The sequence below is a fragment of the Euphorbia lathyris genome, chromosome 9 (genome assembly GCF_963576675.1).
Source record: "Euphorbia lathyris chromosome 9, ddEupLath1.1, whole genome shotgun sequence".
NCBI classification, from domain to species: domain Eukaryota; kingdom Viridiplantae; phylum Streptophyta; class Magnoliopsida; order Malpighiales; family Euphorbiaceae; genus Euphorbia; species Euphorbia lathyris.
Window position 1 is genome coordinate 37,677,037 of NC_088918.1, and position 22,921 is coordinate 37,699,957.

Here is a 22,921-nt window from a genome sequence, read left to right on the forward strand (position 1 = left end):
AAACATAACTCCAAATTGAGATTTTTTAACCTCGTACTTGAAGCGGCCGTAAAAACGTTTCCTCAGATTCATATCATGCAATGAAATCTTCAATGGAGCTATTTCTCCCTATAAATACATTTTCACCCCATAATATCCTAAAACTTTGAATCAAGACTAAAAGAAAAGAATAGAAATAACAAAAAAAACACCGTTAGGTTGGAAAATAAGTTGAAAAATTGGAGATTTGATTAAATACTGTTTTTTTAGGTCTAAAGATCTGTTCATCACATTCCACGAGCGTTACAGCTTTTGTAGTTCATGTGTTTTTTCAATTGCAGTCCATGTAGAATTATATTTTACCATTGGACAAATTTGAAGGTAAGTTGTTTTTTTTTATAGAAAGGTAAGTTGTACAATTGAATCATTTGTACAAGTTCAGTGTTATGTGTGTATTAGGGCTGAAATAAAAAATAAAATTTCCCTTGATGGACTAAAGCGCACATAAAGACCAAACCATTCAAATTGGCATGTCGTTTCAGTTTAGCACATTTTGAATCAAAGCACGCCAGAGGACGAGGATGAATTGTGGCAGTAGCTTCAGCGAAGAGCAGCTGAACCAGCAGGAACACCATTGCTGCATATGCCACGAGTTTTTCAAAGTAGCAATCACGAACCCTAAGAAAATCGCGGTCATTCATTCACCGCACCCTCGCGGTGATCGTGCGTCCCAAATTCCAAGAGAATTAAGCAAGACTGCCACTTACTCATCCTCTTCGTTTTCTAGTCCACCGGTATTTGAAGGAGACCAATGTTTCACGTTTTCTGATGTTCTCAAGTCTGTTGACTACCTCAGCTCTCGCCTCCGCTTTCTTCTTGACGGTGCTGATAATTCCAATCTCCAACCCACTGCAGGTCTTTGGTTCTTTACTCAATCAAGCTATAATGGTTAATTTATCTCTAATGTAATGCTGAAGCTGAAATTACATTGCAATCATGATCAAGATCATCTTAAATAGTGCAGGTAAGTCTAATAATGGCGAGCAGAGCACAGCTGACATAGCTGAACCTTCCATATCATTTGTGCCGAGATTACAGCAAGTTTCTGAGCATACGAATGTGAATAGACCAAAAATATTGGGAATATATATGCCACCTTCTGTGGAGTATATAATCTCTGTTCTTTCGGTTTTGAGGTGCGGAGAGGCTTTCTTGCCTCTTGATCCTTCATGGCCGGAAGATAGAATTCTATCGATTATTTCTTCTTCGGACGCTGGTCTTGTTATCACTTCTTCCTCGTCATTTAGTAAGGTTGATAAACAGAATTGGCTTGTTGAATGTGGTGTTTGTCCTGTGGTATGTTTTTCCGTGGAAGAAAGCCTTAAAGAGCACGTCTCTCCATTACCCTTAGGCTGGCCTTGCGAAGAAGAGAAGAAAAGATTGTTCTGTTATTTAATGTATACATCTGGATCGACTGGAAAGCCTAAAGGTGTTTGTGGCACTGAACAAGGTAAGCATTTGGGGTGGCGTGGATGTTCTAGTGTGCAATTTGTTGCCACGCAGTGGTTGCTACAACTGTGCTGTTTTGTGCTATGGACAAGAATGAGCTGAATAGTTTGCCCTTTTCTAGCACGCAGTGCGAGGGCTTAGTTCGAGTTTATTAATACTGAATATTGGGGGCATCATTCTAGAAACTTTTCAAATTAAATTTGGAGAAATAAATGTTTTCCTGCAAATTGAGGAATGGATATCTTTTCTCTTTCCCACTTGATCCACTGGCACCAACCTTTCTTAGTTTGTTTCCTCGTTCCATTAAATACTATGACATGGAAAAATTAGCTTACTGCATACGCCTTTCTTCATATCTCTACTGGAACTCGTCTATTGCCAGACTGTTTTTGTATATAAAGTTAGGGCTGCTCGGCTCAATAAAACTTGACCTTGTTCGACTCGATTTATAAGCGAGCCGAGCTTGAGCACGGAGAATCTGTGTTGAAAGCTCGCGAGCATAGTCAGTTATAGGTTCATGAACAAGCTCGACTATAATGTTCATGAACTGGCCCATGAGCAAGTTTGGTTCGATTGTTTTTGGGATATGTAAAACTACGTACTTTTGTGTAAAATTTTAGTTTTGCAGTTTCAAAATTATGTACTTTTGTGTTAACAAAATTTCAAATGAACGTAATTAATAAGTTGTTCACTAGCAAAGTTTATTAACATAATTAACGAGCTGCTCGCGAGCAAAGCTTGTGAACAAATAAATGAGCTGCTTGTGAGAAGCTCACAAACAAGATGTTTAGCTCGAGCTCGTCCATTTTCTGTTGAGCTGAGCATGAGGAGGCCAAACCTCAGCTCGGCTCGATTATAACCCTATGTAAAAATGTGACATGGTTATTTGATTTTCTTGTTTTCTTTCAAGGTCTATTTAATCGCTTTCTGTGGATGCAAGAAGCATATCCTCTGAATGGAAATGAAGTGTTATTGTTCAAAACATCAATAAGTTTTATTGACCACTTACAAGAATTTCTTAGTGCCATGCTTACGGCATGTACGCTGGTTGTACCTCCTTTCAATCAGCTGAGACACGATCCATTTTCTGTAGCCAATTTTCTACAGGTATGTTCATTGTAGATATCAAATATTGTATATTACTTTTCATGTTTGCCTTTATTGTTCTGGTCCTTGAGAGAGCTACTGACTTAGTAATGTAAGTTGTAGGTACTCTTGTTTTTAGGATGTAGAGTATCTTAAAAGTTTACTATCACCGTAAGTATGGTGAATGGCATTTGCAGTGAGAGATCATTCTTGAATTCTAGACAGCACAGTTTCTTCATAAATCATGTTTAATGTGTTATGCGCTCACTGTATATATACCGTATGCAGGTAGGATCGTTTTATATCTTATAACTTCATTTAAGTTCTATGTGTTTAATGGCATGTACAACTTTGCTGAGAAAGAGGTTACTGGTTTCAATTTTATGATAAAGAAAGATTAAGACTAGATTTTTGGGTTATTAGAAGGTGCTCTTTTGGTCTTATTAGTAAAAGTTAGTGCATCAAAGAATGTTACGGAATAGAGAAGGCATCTGGGCTGAGCAACAGATACAGCTTTGAGGGATCATGCAGGGATTCATTGAAAATAAACTCAGATCATAGGACCTTTATGATGTATAACTTTCTTTAACAGTACTAGACAACATTCGGTGAATGATTGGACTTAATGATCATGGAGTTGTGGTTGGTATGTCGCAAATGGTTAAGGAGGGGATGATAGAGAAAAGAGGCGAGGATACAAGAATTTAAGAAGTAACATAAAGAGATTTTGAAATCCCATTTAATTCTTAATTATCTATTATTAGCTCAAGTTTGGATTGATGAAGTTCAGTTTCCCATAAACCGATAATAGGCTTTTTGCGTAGCAGATCTGGTACCTATTGTGGATAAGGAGTGGGAAACTTTGCATTTTTACTTTCTGAATGTTCAGAGAAATGAATGCTGCTGCCGGTGATCATCTTCAACGTCTGTTATGCATGCTTGTGTGCTTTAGTGTTAACAAGGAATACAAGGTTCAAAAGGGTAAGTTTCATTGAGGGGTTATTCACTGTATGGACTAGAAATCTTATGGCTGAGTTCAGCTAGTAGATTACTTGCTGTGCTTAATGTTAAATTACTGATCAAAATGAACACCTATGTTTCACTTACTGAGCATTTTCTCAGTTTATTTTTATCCATAATTTTTTTTGAGGCTGAGGCTTAGTCTGTTGAGTTATAAAATTTACAGGCCTAATTTTGTCCAAGGGGGTACGAAAGTATGAGCATCCATTATATAGGGAGACAAATCATTTCTTGTATATCTAAATTCAGTGTTTGTTGTTATGGTCAATCATTTTCACTTAGTCCATTGTAAAGAAAATGTTCTTTTGCCAAATAACTAACTGATGGGTGGGTGAGTATGCAAAAATATGGGCCATCATGCACCTTTGCATTTGATTGTTTGGTTCAATGTTCAGTAAATCTTTGTTCAAGCCAAGGACGTACTCTCTCTCTACTTGTGAATTCTTTTTATATACTTGCATATGGAATTTTTTGATTTATGGTCAAGTTCCATATATAAAGTTGATCTAAGTATTTTTCTTTTTAATATGAACATGGTTTCTAACAGCATTTTGTATTAATTTGCTTTGGAAACCCATTTGTGCTTAGGTTCATTTTCAATCTGTGGGTCACTTCTGTTGTTGTTATTCTGAAGTGATGGATGCTCTTCCTTTTATTTTTCGTGGTTATAATTTTTTTTCTAGCAACGCTATTGTTCCCATTCAGCTACTAATGAATATTTAAACTATCTCTGTAGGCCTACTCAATAGACAGGCTTATTGCTGTTCCTTCACTCATGCGGACAATCCTTTCTGCTTTGCAAAGTCAATTTAACATGCAAATTAAGAGTTCACTGAAATTGCTAGTGCTAAGTGGCGAAGTATTTCCTTTATCCTTATTGGATGTATTGTCAAATTTGCTACCCAATACCTCTATTTTGAATTTATATGGGAGCACAGAGGTTAGATGGAATCTCTCTTTTAAATCTTTTTTTTTTCTGATTCAAAGCATTATTTTTGTTATCTGTTTTAACATACAAGACAAAGGAAATTTACAATGCTTGTGTATTGCTTTCTTCGTTATTATCTTTGTAGTCGTCTCCATTCAGATTATTGATGCTCTTTCGAAATCATTTTACATCCAATTATGCAGTTAAGTGTATGCTTCCAAGTGTTACCATGAACTGTAGAAATGCTTCACTAGGGTAGCTTCTTAGTTTCTTTTCTTTCTATTTTCCCATCTGCTTCCTTATCTCTCATCCTATGATGTTAATAAATATTGCTTAGCAGGATTAATGATGCAGTTCGGTATATTAAATATATTAGAGGTTCTGAATCATGTTTTTGTATTTTTCTTGTTTTGTCATGTACCTCCTAGTCTTAACAAGTATAAGTTGCTTTTTTCCTCCAATTTGTGTCCCTTTTTGTTCTTCATTAATGAAACTTCTTCTATTTAAGTAATACATCCACTTTTCAATTAAGGTAGCTGGGGACTGTACATATTTTGATTGCAAGAGGTTGCCAATGATTTTGGAGGCTGAGGCGCTAACAAGTGTTCCCATTGGCATTCCTATTTCTAATTGTAATGTAATATTGGTTGGTGACACTGATATGCCCAATCAGGGAGAGATATGTGTTAGTGGTCCCTGTGTTTCTCTCGGTTTCTGTTCCAAGTCTGCTGTAATGTCTTTGAACTCTGTAAAAGTGCATGGTAACAGCATCTGCAGCTGTTTGGTGGATGGCTGTGGAAGCCAAATATATTATAAAACTGGTGATTTTGCACGACGGCTTCAATGTGGTGACTTGGTGTTTTTAGGTAGAACTGACCGCAGTGTAAAAGTTAATGGCCAACGTATAGCCTTGGAAGAGATTGAAAATACAGCCAAGGGACATCCTGATGTTCTTGATGCTGCTGTGATTGCCAATGAAGGTCCAGAGGAGGTTGTGCACCTTGAAGTTTTTTTTACATTAAAAGATAATGATAAATCTGGTGACTCGGTTAGATCAATTAGAAGTTGGATGTTCAGCAAACTTCCTTCAGCCATGATCCCAAGCCACTTTGTATTAGTAAAATCACTGCCCATCTCTTCTAGTGGAAAAGTTGATTATACCTCGTTGAGAGGTTCATCATTTCTCACAAGGCACACCAAAGATAAAATTGGCAACGCTAATACCAGTGATATCTTGCACATTGTAAAACAGGTTTTCCCTCAATTTGTGCTAAAACTATTTTAGCTTGTAAGATCTCTATGCACATGCATTCTATTTCCTAATTATCAAACCATTTGTAACATTGAGCAGTATGACCCTTTTCTGACAGGCATTTTGTGATGCTTTGATGGTGGAAGACTTTTCTAATGATGATGACTTTTTTATGATGGGGGGTAGTTCTGTTACTGCTGCCCAGGTTTCATATAGCCTGGGAATTGATATGAGATTGCTTTATAAATTTTCCACTCCGTATAAGCTTCACAATGCCATCCTTGATGAGAGGGAATCTTACAAGGTAGATCCGGCAACTGATTTTAGCTGGAAATCAAATCTGAAAGATCTTAGTCCTAATCTTAGTCTTAAATCAGAGAAATGGCCACTAAAGAACCTTCATCACAAGAATGAACAGAAGGCAGCAGTATCCAAGCGCTTTAAGGTCGATTTGAACAAACACATATCTTCAAATTGTATTAGTCTGAACGACAAGACTGCTTGGTCTGCTTTGGTACCTATTTCATGTTCATTCAGCCGATGCAACAAGGTTATGTATGAAAGGGAGTACAAGTTAAAGGATTCCTATCAATTAACTTCGTCATCAGAAGTTCTGAGAGAAAAGGAAGGTGTTTCTATGCATGAGTTGTGGAAGGTTCACATGGATTCTTGTGTAGATGCCTCGCCACTTGTTGTGTCTAAAGGCCAAGATGTTTATTTATTTATTGGATCTCATGCACATAAGTTCATTTGTGTTGATGCAAAAAGGTAAGGGTTTTCTTTTGGTAGTTATATGGACTAGAAACGAAATTGCATTACTCTTACTATCTAATTATTATTTGTGTAATATCTTTCCCAAGATCGTGTATAATGCTTAAATGAGTCTCGGCATAAATAGGCAGTGGGAAGAACATCTTTTGGACTCTTCTTAACTGGCTTAAAAATCATTCAAGTGTAGGACATATGATAGGTGACATACATTTGAAAGAATTCTAGTTCTACCAGATGTCTGGTGCAGGTCCAAAATCTTACCCTTCAAATACTACATAGGAAAGTATAAACTCTCCTAGTTTCAGAAACAGGTTTTTCTTTTTCTTACGTTCACAATGTTGGCACTTGTTTCTTGAATAGAAGTGCTAAGCAGCTGATAGGGTTTCTTTTTATGATTCAATTCAATTAATTATCACTCCCTTTTGGAAGATTTTTCCTAGCATGTTGTATTTATCCATTTTTTTTGTTGAACACGATCTTAAGATTCTCTACAATGCAATATCATTTTTTTGTTCGTGATGCATGAGAAGTTCATTGCTGGCACAGACTGTTCATCTTCTAACTCTATTGTTAGTTGTGTTGTGTAATTTTAGTGGTTCTCTCCTGTGGGAAGCCAGACTACAGGGAAGAATTGAATGTTCAGCAGCAATTGTTGCTGACTTTTCTCAGGTTCTTCTTCTTATTGTACATGATTCACAATGTGTTAAGCATTTTGAGGCTTCAAATCTCTTATATGCATTTTCAGATTGTAGTTGGATGCTATGAAGGGAAAATATATTTTCTTGACTTCTTAAATGGCAATATTTGTTGGACCTTCCAAACAGGGGCCGAGGTATGATAATCTTTTTCCCATGCTTTTCGTGCTTAGTAGGTTTAATGTATTGTCCTTCATCAGCTCTTTTCCATTAAGATTCATGTTCTCCATGCTGTTTGCTTTTGGATTATGAAAGATGTACCAAGAACACAACAGGGGAAATTACTTGCCTGAAATTTCAATTAATCAATAGCAATTTTAAAGCCTAGGCATGCTCTAGAATGTTTGTATAAGCATTATTAACTCCAATCCTGATAATTATTTGACACGATGATGAGCAAATAAACTTGGAAACGCTGAAGCTGGTCCAAAATTGGGTTTTATTCAATATGTTATATAATATTTGTATACTGATGTGAAGACTTTAGATGTAATAGCGATATTATTAGAAGAAATGGATAAGATGGTAAAATATGGGTGCATAATCCTTGTAGCTTAACTTGTAATAGCAATATTATTAGAAGAAATAGATAAGATGGTAAAATATGGGTGCATTATCCCTGTAGCTTAACTTCTTATTTTCTTTCGAGTTATGTTGTTGATAAAATCAGTTGACAAATTGATACTCTCTCCATTCCATTATATAAGTTATTCTGAAGTATTTCACACAAATTAAGAAATACAATTAGTATATAATGAAATTAATGAATTTACATTGGTTAACTAAAAAAATTACAGGAATGCCTTGGAATGTTCAAAAACACATGGACCAAGACAAAAATTTAATGCTTGGACCGAAAAACTAAACTAGAAGTTCTTGGAAAACTAGGACTTATATTTTGGAAAAAAATTGAATTGCTAGAATGACTTATAAAGTGGAATGGAGGGAGTAGTTTTATTGAAATGCATGTGCTGAATTTCAGAATTTGTTGATTGAATCTTCATTATCTTTTTTTTTCATGTTCCTTTTCCTGTTTCTTTCATATGTTCATATCTGAGTATATTCTCTTTAAAGTCTCCTTGTGTATTAGAAGTTTACCTCCAATCGTTGTTTTCTGTTAACCATTTATGAAGGTAAAGTGCCAACCAGTTGTGGATATACACAGACAAGTGATCTGGTAAATATTTGAATTGTATCGTGCTTTTATCAGCTGATCTTATTGTTGCTTCTTTCTATTGCTTTAACCATTGATAGATAACTCTATTTTTGTGGTTGAATAAGTGGGAGTGTGTATGCTTTCTGTTCAACCACATCAGGTGAAGCTATCAAGTTATAATTGCTGTTTGATATCATATCACCTGCAATTTGGTTTATGTTATGTTGGTCAAATTCAGAACAAGAAATAGAGATAGAATCACGGGACAAAAGAAAAAACAATTGATGAGAAAGAGGAACCAAACCAAAAGATCAGGATTAGGAGAATTCCTCTCGTGTAAATAATCTCATGTTTTGCATTTGGTTGCACTTTCAAGGCCCTATATTGGGCCAGTAATCAGAGACATAAAGAGAAAAGGAGACTACATTGAGTTCCTTAAAATAATTAAAATTCCTATTGTCATCATATTGCCGACAATCTACCTTTAATATTCTATTATGTCTTTGGGCATAGAAAGTCCCCAAACCATGGGAAATCAAACAATTATGTAGAATTCCACAAAGTACTTGTGAATTAATATACTAAGAGAACACATGAGGAAAGAATGGAAAAATGAAAAATAATATCCTGAAGAGTTCAGGAAAATAAAATAACATTCTGAGAGATCTTCAACATCTGTTTAGCACTCTGCTTGGAGTTTCGAAAGACTACCATTTCCAGTGGGTGTAGAATTTAGTGTTGCAGCTTTACATGGAAACCCCATGGGGCATGATTGCATTTGTTTCTGTTACCCACCAGTTGCTTTGATAAAGCTGGATAACTTCTTGATTTGCCACCTCGTATTCTGAATGAGGCTGTCATTGATGATAAGTTTAATGAAACGCCTTGAGCTGCATCTATTTTGTGTCGCTGACACGACTTGATTTCACGGTGTTATATGATGGTTCATGTTAGCCGACCCCGAATCATTTCGGGACTAAGGCTTTGTTGTTGTTGTTGTGTTCATGGAAAAAGTTCTTTAGCATTTCTATTTTGTAAAAAGTAATTGATCATGAGAAAACTATCTGCAGGTGTGGCTCCCATGACCACTATTTATATGCTCTTGACTACAAAAATCATTGCTGTATTTATAGGCTGTCATGTGGTGGAAGTATATTCAGTTCACCTGCAATTGATGAGGTGAATATCTGCTAATCAGCTGAAATTCAGTTTTATTTAGTGGCATAGGCTTTTTTCTTTTTTTGAAAAAAAAAAAAAAATTATTGCATCAGAATTGGCTATCATTCTCATCTCCTTTCTAATCTGCTTTTCTGTTTGTTTGTGGGTTTTTTTTTTCTCCTCAGAACATTGCATTATGAATCCACATCCGTTTTCATATTTGATGGTTTCATATATTCATTCACTAAACCCACTTCGTCCACAAAAGATGTTTTATAATTCAGTTTTCTTTTATACTTGTTCTCCCCTCCTGTAATGTATTATATTTCTGCATTTGTCCTCTAATATAATTTGTTTTTTCGGCTTGATATTATCAATCAGAGAAAGCTACAAATAATTTTCTTGTATTAGGAATATTCTATCCATCACTTTTTCCTTTGGTTGGATCCATATGTAGAACTTTTGGCTCCACATGTAATATCTATAGGTGTAGGTGTACTAGTTGATTTAAACCTCTCAGTTGATCATCTCAATCATATGTTGGTTGTTATTAGATCGTGTTGCTTTTTCTAGTATTTTTAGTAAACAATTAATGAATGTGGAAATTACTGAATCATCTTAGTTTATCTCCTGATTTAATATTCAATTAATTATCATTTAGGTGCGAGAGGCAATATATGTGGCCTCAACTTGTGGTCTTGTGACAGCTATATCCCTAAAGGTAAGGTAACAAGTTTTTTCCCCCTACGACTGAGATTTCAATAACATTGTTGTAAGTTGGGCTGAGCATAAATCATGAAGAAACCTAATTGAACTGAATATTTGAAAAAATATTCGTGATTGAACCGAATCATGGACTTCTTTTGAGGAACTAGACTGAATTGGACCAATGTTTTTCTTTTCGAAGAACTAGACCCTATGTTGCACGGAAACGGATACTGGGACGTAATTTCTGAAAAACATAGGAGCAGAGATGTGGGAGAAACGTGTAAATATTAAAAATATAGGGGCCTATTTATAAATATTAAAAATATAATAATACATTAAACAAAATAAGATTGAAGAACAAGAGGAAGAAAGTCCAAGCTCAATCGAGATTCAAGAGACAAAGATTACAGGAGAAAGAAATATAGGTAAGTTCTTTAAATTGAAGGATACAAGGAAGGAATTATCTCTCAAATATGAAGTTTTAATTTTCCTAATCATAGATTGAATAAGAAATGCAAAATACAAAGTTTGAATTTCTAGAATTTTAATCGAAATAGATAGGGAGAACAGTTTAAAAATTGAGAGACGCGTTTCATATTTTGAGTAATTACGGAAACGTGCCTGGAAACGTTTAGTATCAGTTTCGGAGAGTTTCCGTTTCCCACATCTGCCAGAAACGGGGAAAGGCATGTCATGAAGAGTTTCCATGATGTCTAGTCTAGACCTAATTGGATTAAATTTATCCATAAGCAAACTAAATTGAGCTGGACCGCTTTAGTGTAAAGCACATGCCTACTTTACCTTGTGTTGGAATTTCACTAATAACTGGGTTGTCTGTAATCGAATTCTAAACTCCTGGTCCAAGAGGCTTTTAATATCATGTCAAAGAGCCACCCAATCCAATAACTTAAGCTGATGGGTAGGATTCCAAAAAATATTATTTTTTTTATTATTTCTATAATTTTATAGAGTTGTTTTCATGTAAAAGTGTGTGGTAGGTGTTCAATTAGCACTGTAAGTATAAGTTCCTATGCTTTGATGAATACACTGAATAAAATTATGTTTTCCCTATTCAAATAACACCTTAGACCTCTCTTTATAGCTCTCGAAGTGCAGGAGGTCTACTGTTGTTTTGATCCGAATTTCAAATTCTAATTAATAATAGAATAATTATTTAATTTAATATTTAATTAATGTTAATATTCTATTATAATATAGTTTCTAAAATAGTCACTTTTTTTTTTAATAAAATAGTCACTTACTTTTTCTAGATTTAGAGATTGAATTTCTAATATGGGCGCCATTAGCCATGTTGTTTATATGCAGGCTTTACCATTTCATACTTTATGGCAGCATGAGTTAGAGGTGCCAGTATTTGGGTCACTTTCAGTTGGTTCTTCACATGGAAATGGTATGCATATGTTTCAGTTGAGTGACCATTCCCTTGTGCAGATGAATTATTTGACTAAATGTCATTTTCTTTTTCCAACCTGCTGCAGTTATTTGTTGTCTAGTGGATGGGAATATTGTTGCATTGAGTTCAGGTGGATCCGTCATTTGGCGGGTATGAATTTATCCTATTTCATTTTATCCAAATTCACTTTTTAATACCTAGTTTGATGTATAAATTATAATTTTTGTCCTCCATATCTCCCACAATATGTTGACGCACCTATGCAAGTGGATTCTAGTGCCATATGATGTATTCTTAAAGTATAATTTCGCCATGATCATATTTATACCAAGCACTGCGGGTGGGGCAGAATCTAGAATATTTTGTTGGCTTTAGATTTTGGGTAGATCTATTTGTAAATGAATATTTTGTTTTATTTGTCTCATCATGTTGATTGTATTTCTGGAAATCTTTTTTATCCTTCCTTTCTTCTGAAAATTCATGTCCTTCAGTGTAGAACTGGTGGTCCTATATTTGCTGGAACATGCACGTCTTGTGTACTTCCTTCTCAGGTGAGTAGTTCTGCTTCCATTGAAACTGAAATTAAGGTTACAGTAAAGCTCTGCTCTGCTCTCTCTCTCTCTCTCTCACACACACACACACACACATATCAGACTTCTATCACGTCAATGCTAAATGTCCAAGGAAACTGAAATTAAGGTTACAATATAGGAACACTTCCCATTGACTATGCACGGAGTATATGCAACTGCACAATTGATATGAAATGAAGGTCAAAATTCAAAATGTTCGGGAGTGGGTTAGGTTCAGAGGATTTATATATATTTTGGGTAATTTGAGCTTCTCCCATGTAGAGATTTTATACAAGGAAATGTGTTTGGAGATAGACTTTCAGTTTTGAGTTTTAGACTTGGAGATAGACTTTCAGTTTTGAGTTTTAGACTTTAATGTTCATGGATTTGAATTCAAGATCATGAGTTTGAGAGCATTGATTTTCACAAACAAATATTCGAAATGTAAATATTCTAGAATTTGGGATACTCAAAGGCTAAAACGGATGTAGTGTAAGATGATTGCAAGCAAGATGGCACGATAGAGTAGGCAAAGAAGAGACGGAAAATAAGAAAACCTTTGGCAGCAAGCTTATAGATAAGGTTTTCAAGCTGTTGGATTTCATAATATCAGTTAACTAAATGGGAATTTTCCAACCTTTGCAGAGAGCACTCTATAAAATATAAATCAAAAGCCAGAACATATGCAGACTTTTCTACTGCTAAAATAGCTTTAGCTAGTACAAGTACCTCAAGCTATCTTTCTTTCGATAAGGCTATCACTTAGTCTCTTTTAGATGAAGTGTTTAGATGTCCCTGCGGTGTCCCAGATGTGTCCCAAGTCACAAACAAAAAAAAAACGCAGGGGACACGTTTTTGCCGTGTCGGACACGTCTCCAGCCGTGTCCCTGGCGAGTCCGGCGAGTCCGACTCCGCCACGCCGATCCCGGGGAAGAGTCCGTGCTTCATAGCTGATATCACTATATGAATTATCTTAAAGAGTAAAGATGGACAATATTAAAACTAAGCTTTGGAATCGGACCAATTATATTTGTACCAAGCTGATCAATATCTGTGCTCCAGTGATAGATATGTATCGGCTATAGATTTCTTAATCATAGGGGATTTTAGTTTAAAACTATTTATTTACTTTCGGAGTTTAGAATACATTATCCTGTATGTACCTGTGTATTGATTCATCATAAATATACTGAATAATTTCCAGTTGCAATTCCAGTACTTCATTTGGTTTCCCCCAATTCAAAATGATATTATTTTGACTCTATAAGACGAATATGGTTATATCTCTCCCTGCTCTCTTATTTGGTACAGGTGCTGGTGTGTTCAAGAAATGGGAGTGTTTATTCATTTGAAATGGTAAGGTTTTACTCTTTATTAATTTCATAGCAATATGTGCAGTAAGTTCTAAGTTGTGTCTCTTGGTTCACTGGTGCTTTTCAACCAGTTCTTCCATAATCAATATTGCTGGTATTTCTCTTCTTCAATAAGTTGATATCTTTACTTGGAATGAGGTTCGTATGACCACGTGCCAATATGAACAGGAGGTTTATAGTATGATTATGGGCCAAAGGAAGAGTTCAATGATAGGCAATTCATGATGTGATCGTCGTATTTCCTTAAAAAAGTTAGTTTCTAATTCTTGGCATTGAAGGCATAAATCAACTTTGCGGTGCAAATTGAAGTGTATTAATACACATCTGCAATTTAAGATATTGTCCCTTCCCTTCCACAGAATCAGAACTGAGCAATCCAGATCCTTCCTTTCTTTCTTAATTCTAATCTGCTGGTGATTTTAAGAATATAAACTTAAGTTGTTGCGCAAATCCTAATTAATCTGCCCTTCAAAATATTTTTGTGATACTTAAAAATGTTTCTACCTTATTCACATTTTTTTATCGCACATTCTTCATTCCAAAGGTTCCTTTCAGGAAAAGGGAGATCTACTCTGGGAGTACAATGTTGGAGATCCAATAACAGCATCTGCTTATGTAGATGAACAGTTACAGCTGGTTTCTGACTCCTCTCTTGTGTCAGACAGGTGAAGAAATCACTGAAAATCATAAGAAATTGTGCATTTACATTATCTAAAAGTATCCATCCATATAATATTTTCAGGTTGGTCTGTATATGTGCAAGCTCTGGAAGTGTACATCTACTCCGTATCAATTTGGATTTTTTGGGAAAGGAAAATCAATCAACTAAAAATGTGGTTGAGGAAGTTGCAAGATTGGAGCTCCAAGGAGACATATTCTCTTCACCTGTGATGCTTGGAGGAAGGATTTTTGTTGGTTGCAGGGATGATTATGTGCACTGTATTTCACTTGGAAGTGTTCTGTAGAGGAATGAAAGTGCTTTGAGCTGGATTGCTAAAATGTGATATTAGAATGGTACCATCTTTGCAGTATCTTCTGATGTCAGCCCCGACATGAATAGTTTGAACAGGTTCAGTTCTGCCTACTTTGCACAGCAGAATATACCAGTGGCTCAGCCATATATCTCAACGAGCTGATAAAAAAAGAGGTACGCTTTTCTTCTAAGATTTGATACTATCTTGATGTGAGAAATGATCAACTAATATCATGTATGCTCTAAAGAGTTGATTTTCTGTTGCTGTTATTCTTTACATAAATAAAAAATAAATTAGAAATCGTAACATTGTTAAGCCTTGACAGGATCCAATCTATTGTCAGATCTTCGTCCTAGAATTAAGGGCTGAAATGAGCCAACTGCAAGTGAACCAAGCAGAGATTTTGGAGGAGTTAAAACTTAAAAAGCAAGTCTTATTTAACTCCAACAAGTCTTGATTTATTGATTTTGAAGTTGGAGTCAGCTAGGTTCATGTTCCAACATGGGTTTTATCTTGTTAGTTAAGCAGATCAAACCTATTGTTGAATCTTGTATTTTTATCCAAGAAAGTTACTAAAGAGAAAAAGAAAAAAAGCAGCACTTTTCCTCCTTTAAGGGTTTCACTCATTTCCTAGAAACTTTTATTTTTTCTGAAAACATGTGACAATTATTGTTGAAGTTTTCTAAGTATTTGTTCTGTAAATAGGGTTCCTTCTGCACTCTAGGGTCGTTTTAAGTTGTTCATTATCTAAGGAAACAAGTTCTTTCCGTTTTTTCGATTTGAAAGGGCCAGCTTATCAACAACTTCTAGCCAATGTCCTGAAAACCCGATCGGACCAGGTTGATGCTAAAATTTTGGGTGCCTTGAAACCGGTCTAGTTGAGCGGTTTGATTCAGTTTGAACCTTAGCCTCTAAAAAGAAAGCATATATAGCTTACCACCAAACTGATTGTCATTTAATGTTTATTATCAATTATATATATATAACGAATTAAATAGTTGAATAATATAAAAATGTATGATTTGTGTTTATTGTAATGCTAATTATGTATTAATTTATTGTATCAAATTAATTTCTTATTTTTGGATGTATGAATTTTTATATTTAATTGCAGAGAACTGTATTATATATTTATTAATTAATTAATATATATATATATATATATATTATTTATGATACCATCCAGTTCGATCAATCCGATTGAACTTATTGACTACTAACTCAGTTGTCAATCTGGTTCCGATTGAGTTTTTAAATCATTACTTCTATCTTGAGAGCTACGTCATAATCATGTTTAATCGAGAATTAATTGTAAATTCTTTTTGGCTTTGTTATATGAGAACCAAATAAATAAATAATGAATCTATATTCGCTTAAAGGGTAGGGACCAGGGTGTATGAGCTTCAAACCAATTAACTCTTTTCGGTTTGGACTATTGCATCTGGTTTACTGTAAAATTCTTGATTATTTATATTAAATCACTTTGAGAAACATAATTTTATTTATTTATTAACAGACAGATTAGAGAGTCTAGATCATCATGGCTTCTGGCCACTACTTGGGGAATGTTGGTAACAATATAGTAAAACCTCTATAAATTAATACTCGATAAATTAATAAACTCTTTAAAATAATAATTTCTTCTGGTCCCGATTTGGGCCAGTTCAAAAAATGATCAATTTTAATATATTAATAAGATAATAATTTTTCGGAACAACCCTATATAAATACATTGTATTATTACCTCTATAAATTAATAATTTCTCAAATACATATGCGAAAGATATATAGATATATATACTTAGGATAATTTAGCAAAATATGAATCTATAGTATTTTGTTTTTTCTTGAAATTTAAATCTAGTTGAATTTCATTTTTAACCATTCTCAGTGCATTCAAAAGTTCTGGTGTATCCTTGTCAAATTGTAACAAAAAATTATAAAGCGTAGATGATGCTATAATTGTTTCCTTTCTTGTGACTGGTTTCAAAGGTACCGAATCATCATCAGCTTCATCCTCAATTGAATTTTGCATAACGCTCGACACAATTTCTTCTAAGATTTGGACTTGTGAGCATTCATTGTTTTCACTTGGATAATCCAATATTTGATTGACATCCATTGGATTGTGGTAACCAAGCAGGCCAATCATTCCCTCAAGTTCATAAATGTCTTATATTTTGACAAAACACACTGTTTAGTCCCTGTATTTTCAAAAACACATGGTAAGGTCTCTAATCTTTTTCTCAGTGAACTGTTTAGTCTTTCCGTCTGTTTGTTAGATTTTTTACCGTTTATGACTTCGGAAATGACTAAATTACCCTTCACTATTTACCTTCAAACTTCAGAAGAGGAAATCCAATTTAGAAAAAGAAACTATTTTTATGGAGAACAAGAAAAGAACAGACCTAATGCTTACGAATTTGAACGATTAAGAAGAAAATCAAGAAGAAGAACACTCAAAGTTGATTTCAGATGCATTAGAGTTTAAAGGAAAGGAAAATAAAGGAAAAGAAGAACGCAAATCCAAATTGACTAACTGAATCTTCATGAGAGTCTAACGGCAGAGACTAAACAGTTCATCGAGAAAAACGTTAGGGATTAAACAGTTCACCGAGAAAAACGTTAAGGACTTTATCGTGTGTTTTTGAAAATATAGGGATTAAACAGTATGTTTTGTCAAAATATAGGGATTAATAAATTAATTACCCTAACATAAATACAATGAACTTCCAAGTTCAATTAAATTGTATAATGCACATTTAATTTTATTTGTTCATTGATTTTAGACAAAAACTTTATTTAAATTAGTAATTTAAAATTTATTTTAAAAAAAATTTAAAATCACTCTATAAATTAATAATTATTAATTTATCGATTAATTAATAACTTTCTAATTAATAAAATTATATAGTCCCAACATTATTAATTTATAGAGGTTTTACTGTAATTTCCTCTTACATGAAAATGACAGGATCAATATGTTTATAAGACTACTCTTTAAATCAATGGTGATAATTCGGGCTTACTTGTTATAATTATATTATGTAATTTATATGTTCCATACAATATGATATAAATATATTAAAAATGATAATTTGTAAATTATACTTATTATCATAGCGGAAATTACCATCCCTACTCTAAATTAAAATATATTTCGAATCATTTCCTTTCTTTAAATTATGAGGCATATGGTACAACTTCAAGGTTAAAATTTAATTAGTTAGTATTATTAAGATGAACTTCTGATGGTTCAATTAGGCTTTAACGAACTTGTTTTCCTCCAGCACTGATTTGCTGGTAATAGTATCCCCTTAGATTGAGTATTTGAATCTCAACTTTTGTAAAATGTATTATTGTTAAATAGCATAAACTTGTTATATATAGGTAGTGGTGGATCCAGGATTTGAGGGAGGGGGTCAAAACTCTATGTAAAAAAAATTTAGACAAAATAACGTTAATTGAAAAAAATATACTTTAGTACATAATTATTATTCGATACAAAATGTCTTAAAATTAAAAAAAATAAATTTAATGCTAAGTATATCGACGATAACGAAGTGTCAATTTACATCTACTATCTGTCATAGCTTGAAAACGATGCAAAAATATCTTTATTATCAGAGTGAAATATGAATCAAACCACTTCATAAACTTGAAATTTCCTGAAAGCAACCAAGAGAAATAACGTGAAGCTCCATTAATATTAAGAAAATGCCACTTAATAATTTTTTAGTACTCTTCCTTCACAACTACATGGAACCTAGATATCTAACTGAATAAGAAAGAAGTAGATTCTGGAACTCCAGAGCAAAATCTGCAGAAATTTTACAGATACGAAGAAACAGAAAATATAGCAAAAATAAGAATTTCACGATCACAAAACAAAATCAGCAGAAAATTTCCATAAATTTACAAATATGCAGAGAATTTCATTTCTTTTCCATCAAAATAAATAAAGTAAGTAGCTAGCAGACGTATGACGCACAAGACGGTGACAGAAGTAGCTTAATAAAGACGGCGACGATGACTATAGCTGGAGTCTTCGACGGATGATTGAGAAAGAGACGAATAGCGGCAGCAGAGAAGAAAGGAAGCGATGGACCTTTGGAAAGACGGCGATCGGAGCGGATGGATTGGAGCCCTGAACTTAAACAGTTGAACGGAAGGAGGGGCGTGCGTGCGTGCGTTTGCTGTGGAGGAGGAAAGGAGAAGCGAGCAAGGGCGAGGAGAAGCGAGATGAACGAACGCGAATATCCCTGCGTCTCCTGCTGCTTTTGGTTTTTTTAAATTAAAACCATAAACCAAAACGACGTCGTTTTGGTAAAAAAAAAAAATTTCCGAATGAACGGGGTTTCGAATAAAATATAGCAGTCCCCGCCCGGACCAATCCGCCCCCTCGACCCCTAAGCCAATTCGGGTGCCAATCACTAACCCGGGGGAAGACGTCCCGTCTCTAATATCCCTACTTCCTGTGTGCCCTTAAGTAAGTCAGTTAGTAGAGCTAGTGCCTTCTCAGTAGAGCAAGCAATGGGATAAGCTCAAGACAACACTAATCCAATCAAATAAGGCTCTTATTTTGTTTTGTGTGAATATACATCATATAAGATAGAAAATTGGTAGATATAATAAGTATACAGAAGAAAATAAAGGATTAATTACATCAATGGTCATTGAATTTTAAGTCAGTTTTAAAAAATGATCTAACTTCATTTTGTTTCTATAAAGTCATTCAATTTTTATTTTTATTTTCAATAAATTCATTCTCGTCATTTCAGACATAAAAATCACCTAAAAAGTGACCCTACAACCATGTTGAAAATTATTGACTTTTACGTATGACATAACAGTTAGACGACCAAAAAAAAGATACTATTTATTTAAGGGACAATTATAAAACTAGCACCTTTTAAGGGGCTAGTTTTCTTTTCTAACTCATTTTGAGAAACTCACCAAAACTAACACATTTCATTAATTAAATTCCAACCTTGCCCTCCTCTCTATCCTTTTATAACGTTGTCTTTCCCCCCATTTTCCTCTTTTTTCTCACGCCCTCGCTTTCTCTCTCTCTCTCTCTCTCTAAAGAACAACTCAATTTATAGACAACGAACAACAATCAATCCAACCCACAGTTTGTGCTTCAATATTTTATACACAATCATGTAAGTTTTTCATTTATTTACAATATTTAAAGCTTCGTCATATTCATGGTTAAGATGTAGCATTTTGTTTCTCTAAAACCCAATGTATATTGTTGCTGTTGCATTTTCATGTTTTTCCTGTTCGTGCGAATCCCTAAAAACAGTGACATTATTGTAGGAAGATGCATTTCGTTTGGAACTTCACTCAGCGATTTTTTACCGAAAAGGTCGATAACCGTCGATATCTTATTGATATCGACAGACATATCGGCGTCGATAGATGAAGAATATCGACGTATATCGACCTCGGTTAAATGAGATTTTCCATTCTAAATCATAATATTCAAACACAAAACACATAAAACATAGATGAGAACAATATTTTTATATTAAAATAAAGAAAAAAATACACAAAACGGAAAAAAACACAATAAAACATAAAGAAAAGAGAAACAAACACAAAACAACAAAAGTACATAAACATTAAAGACAAAAAATACATAAACTAAACATTCAGGTACTCAGGACCTAAAAGGGCGTCAGCGTAGTCCATCTTGGACTTCTCCAACTGCCTTTTGAGGCGCCTAATTGTCCTCCTGAGCCGCCTGTTTTTTTCCTAACTGACTCAAGATGGTCAGCCATGGCCTCAGCAGCGAAAGACATGGTGTGCGCCATGCCCCTCATGAATCGGACTATTTCGTCCGTGTCACCTTCACGGAAGGGTTCGTCGAATGTAGCTATTAATGCTTCGAACTCAGGCAGAGGAGGTGGTGGTGGTAGCGGTGGCGCTTCCATTTTTGGATAAACTAGAGTGTTTGAGAGTTTACTAGAATGAATATACTATGAACAGACAAAGCGTCTATTTATAGGAGAAAGAACTGTATTGTTCATGGGGAATCTCAACAGACAAGCCTCATATTTAATGCTTAGAGTGATATTCGAAGAAGAGTGAAAGTCAAAGTGATCATTACATGCATTTAATGCTCATTAACAGATCATTCTAGAAAAACGTCTTTTGATCTTCCGTCGATATCAATCGATATATGATCACTATCGGCCGCTATCACGAGAATGCATCGTAGATATATGTCAAATATCGACGGAGTAGCCAGCCTTATGTGTCGATATGTGCCGATGTGTCGATATATATGTTGTATCGACATATCTTATAGTTTGAAATGTGTATACCATGATATGCTTCGTTAGCTTTCTTCGTTGAGTTACAAATAATATATAATTTACAAGCTGTTTTTATGATAATGCAGAAATATGTCCACCCCGAATACTTGTCTGTGTATGCTTTCGTGGGATGGAGAATGGAAAAAAGAGGGGCCCATGGACACAATGATATACGTTGGTGGTCAATCGAAGGTGCTCCATTTTTCAACGCCAACTGATTATCAAACTTTGAGAGATAAAATTCACGCTTCGTTAAACGTTGATGCAACCTGTTTTGACATACAAATGGCAATGCACACAACATACGGTCCAAATAAACTTTTTGGAAGATTAGCACACATAGTGGATGACAGTGATATTGCTGGATTCGTTGAGTTTTGTAGATGGAATAAACCCGATGTGATGCCATTATATGTTACTATGACTCCTCGAACAAGTGTTGCGGAAGTAAGGCGACCAATGGTTGCTAAAGTACGGCCACAAAATGTTGCTGAAGTAGAGGCAACCAGAATAAGTTCTTGTGTTCCCAACATAGCAACTGAGACTCGTGCTCCGGCAAAACATGTCATGAATCCATATACCCAATCTCCTCTTGGGCTAGACGATATTACATTGGATCACAATTGTGGGTATGATAATGTAGTGAACGGGGATGATCAAGGATATGGTAATGGATGTGATAACGATGATCATGGATATGATAACGATTACAATGGATATGACAATGATGAACATATATGATAACGATGATCGCCAAAGATCCGTTTCAGAACCATCGATTGATAATGTTCAACCAAGTTTGAATGAGATTGATGATGAAGCAGGAATGAGAAGGAGAACAGATCCATTTCGGTTTGTTCCACAAGTAACACAAGCCTTGACATGATCCAATCTATTGTCAGATCTTATTCTTGGTCATATTTGCCATCTCCATGAATCCAAAGAAATTTGAGTCGATGGCAGTCCAATCCTGACTCTGATGGACGTTTTTTCCGTTCAATAACCACAAAAATGCATTTACAAGCTGTAACAGACAAAATGTTCATTAGTAAGGACCAAAACATACAAAGTGAATAATATACACCAAAACATACAAAGTGAGCAGTATCTTACTTGGTTGTCTATGTACTTTCCAGTTAATTCTGCTTCCTCAAACCACGATACATTTTGTCCCCATTCGGTTCCACCTAACTCCCTCAATATATCACGGGGCGTATTCTTCTTCCAATCATCATAGGCCTGTAGGAGGTGTCCTTTTATACGATCGCGACCATCGTGTTGTTCTACCGGGTACTGATCATCATCATCAGCAAAATGATAATTCATCTGAGGATCAGTGAATGGTGACTGGACGTCTTTCCCAAGTTTCCTTTCCCGTTTGGGTCTCTCTTTCACTTCAAGCACCTCCTCACTGTTTCCATCCCTTCCTCTCCCTCTTCTTCCCCATCTTCTTCCTCCTCTTCCATCCCTTCATCCTGCATCCCTTACTCCCCCTCTACTCCCTCTTCCACCTCCTCTTCCTCCTCTTTTCCCCTTCCCTTCCTCCTCATATTTAACCTCGATAGTCATATCTTCGATTTCACCTTTGTCTTCACGCATATGTAAAGATGACTGGACAAACTGGTTAACCAGAAGATTAAGCTGTCCATGATCTATGTCAACATCATGGCCGTCATGGCTCTCATCCTGTTAAAACACCAAGTAGAAACACAGATTATATCATTATTCGTTGTTAAAAGCACCGGGGTAAACATTAAGGACCAAAACTTACAACAATCATTATAACAGAAGATGTATGAACACTTTCCCTCTCATCCAGCTCTTTCTTCTTCCTATCCTTATGATCCTTCTCCTTCTCCTCCCTCTCCCTATTCCTCTCCCTCTCTTCCTGGTCTTTCTTCTCCCTATCCTCCTGGTCTTTCTTCTCCCTCTCCTCCATCTCCTCCTGGTCTTTCTTTTTCCTCTCCTCATGCTCTTTCTTCTCCCTCTCCTCCATCTATTTC

General features: G+C 35.1%; 1 protein-coding gene across 7 annotated transcripts; it reads left to right on the forward strand.

The window, feature by feature from the left end:
- The first annotated feature begins 459 nt into the window (after positions 1 to 459).
- Positions 460 to 15,692, forward strand: LOC136205257 (putative acyl-activating enzyme 19). Of its 7 annotated transcripts, none has more exons than XM_065995771.1 (18): positions 462 to 894; positions 1,004 to 1,489; positions 2,399 to 2,595; positions 4,331 to 4,534; positions 5,055 to 5,774; positions 5,893 to 6,542; positions 7,139 to 7,214; positions 7,291 to 7,377; positions 8,374 to 8,417; positions 9,467 to 9,575; positions 10,216 to 10,280; positions 11,570 to 11,673; positions 11,762 to 11,826; positions 12,168 to 12,227; positions 13,560 to 13,604; positions 14,177 to 14,286; positions 14,364 to 14,768; positions 14,921 to 15,691. In XM_065995771.1, exons 1-17 carry the CDS (start codon positions 561 to 563, stop codon positions 14,584 to 14,586), a joined length of 3,579 nt encoding a protein of 1,192 aa, XP_065851843.1. In that variant the 5' UTR covers positions 462 to 560; the 3' UTR covers positions 14,587 to 14,768; positions 14,921 to 15,691. The 7 variants fall into 7 exon arrangements, with proteins under 7 accessions (XP_065851849.1, XP_065851848.1, XP_065851843.1 ...); XM_065995773.1 differs by having other exon boundaries at positions 15,301 to 15,691; XM_065995774.1 differs by having other exon boundaries at positions 15,382 to 15,690.
- The last annotated feature ends 7,229 nt before the right edge of the window (positions 15,693 to 22,921 follow it).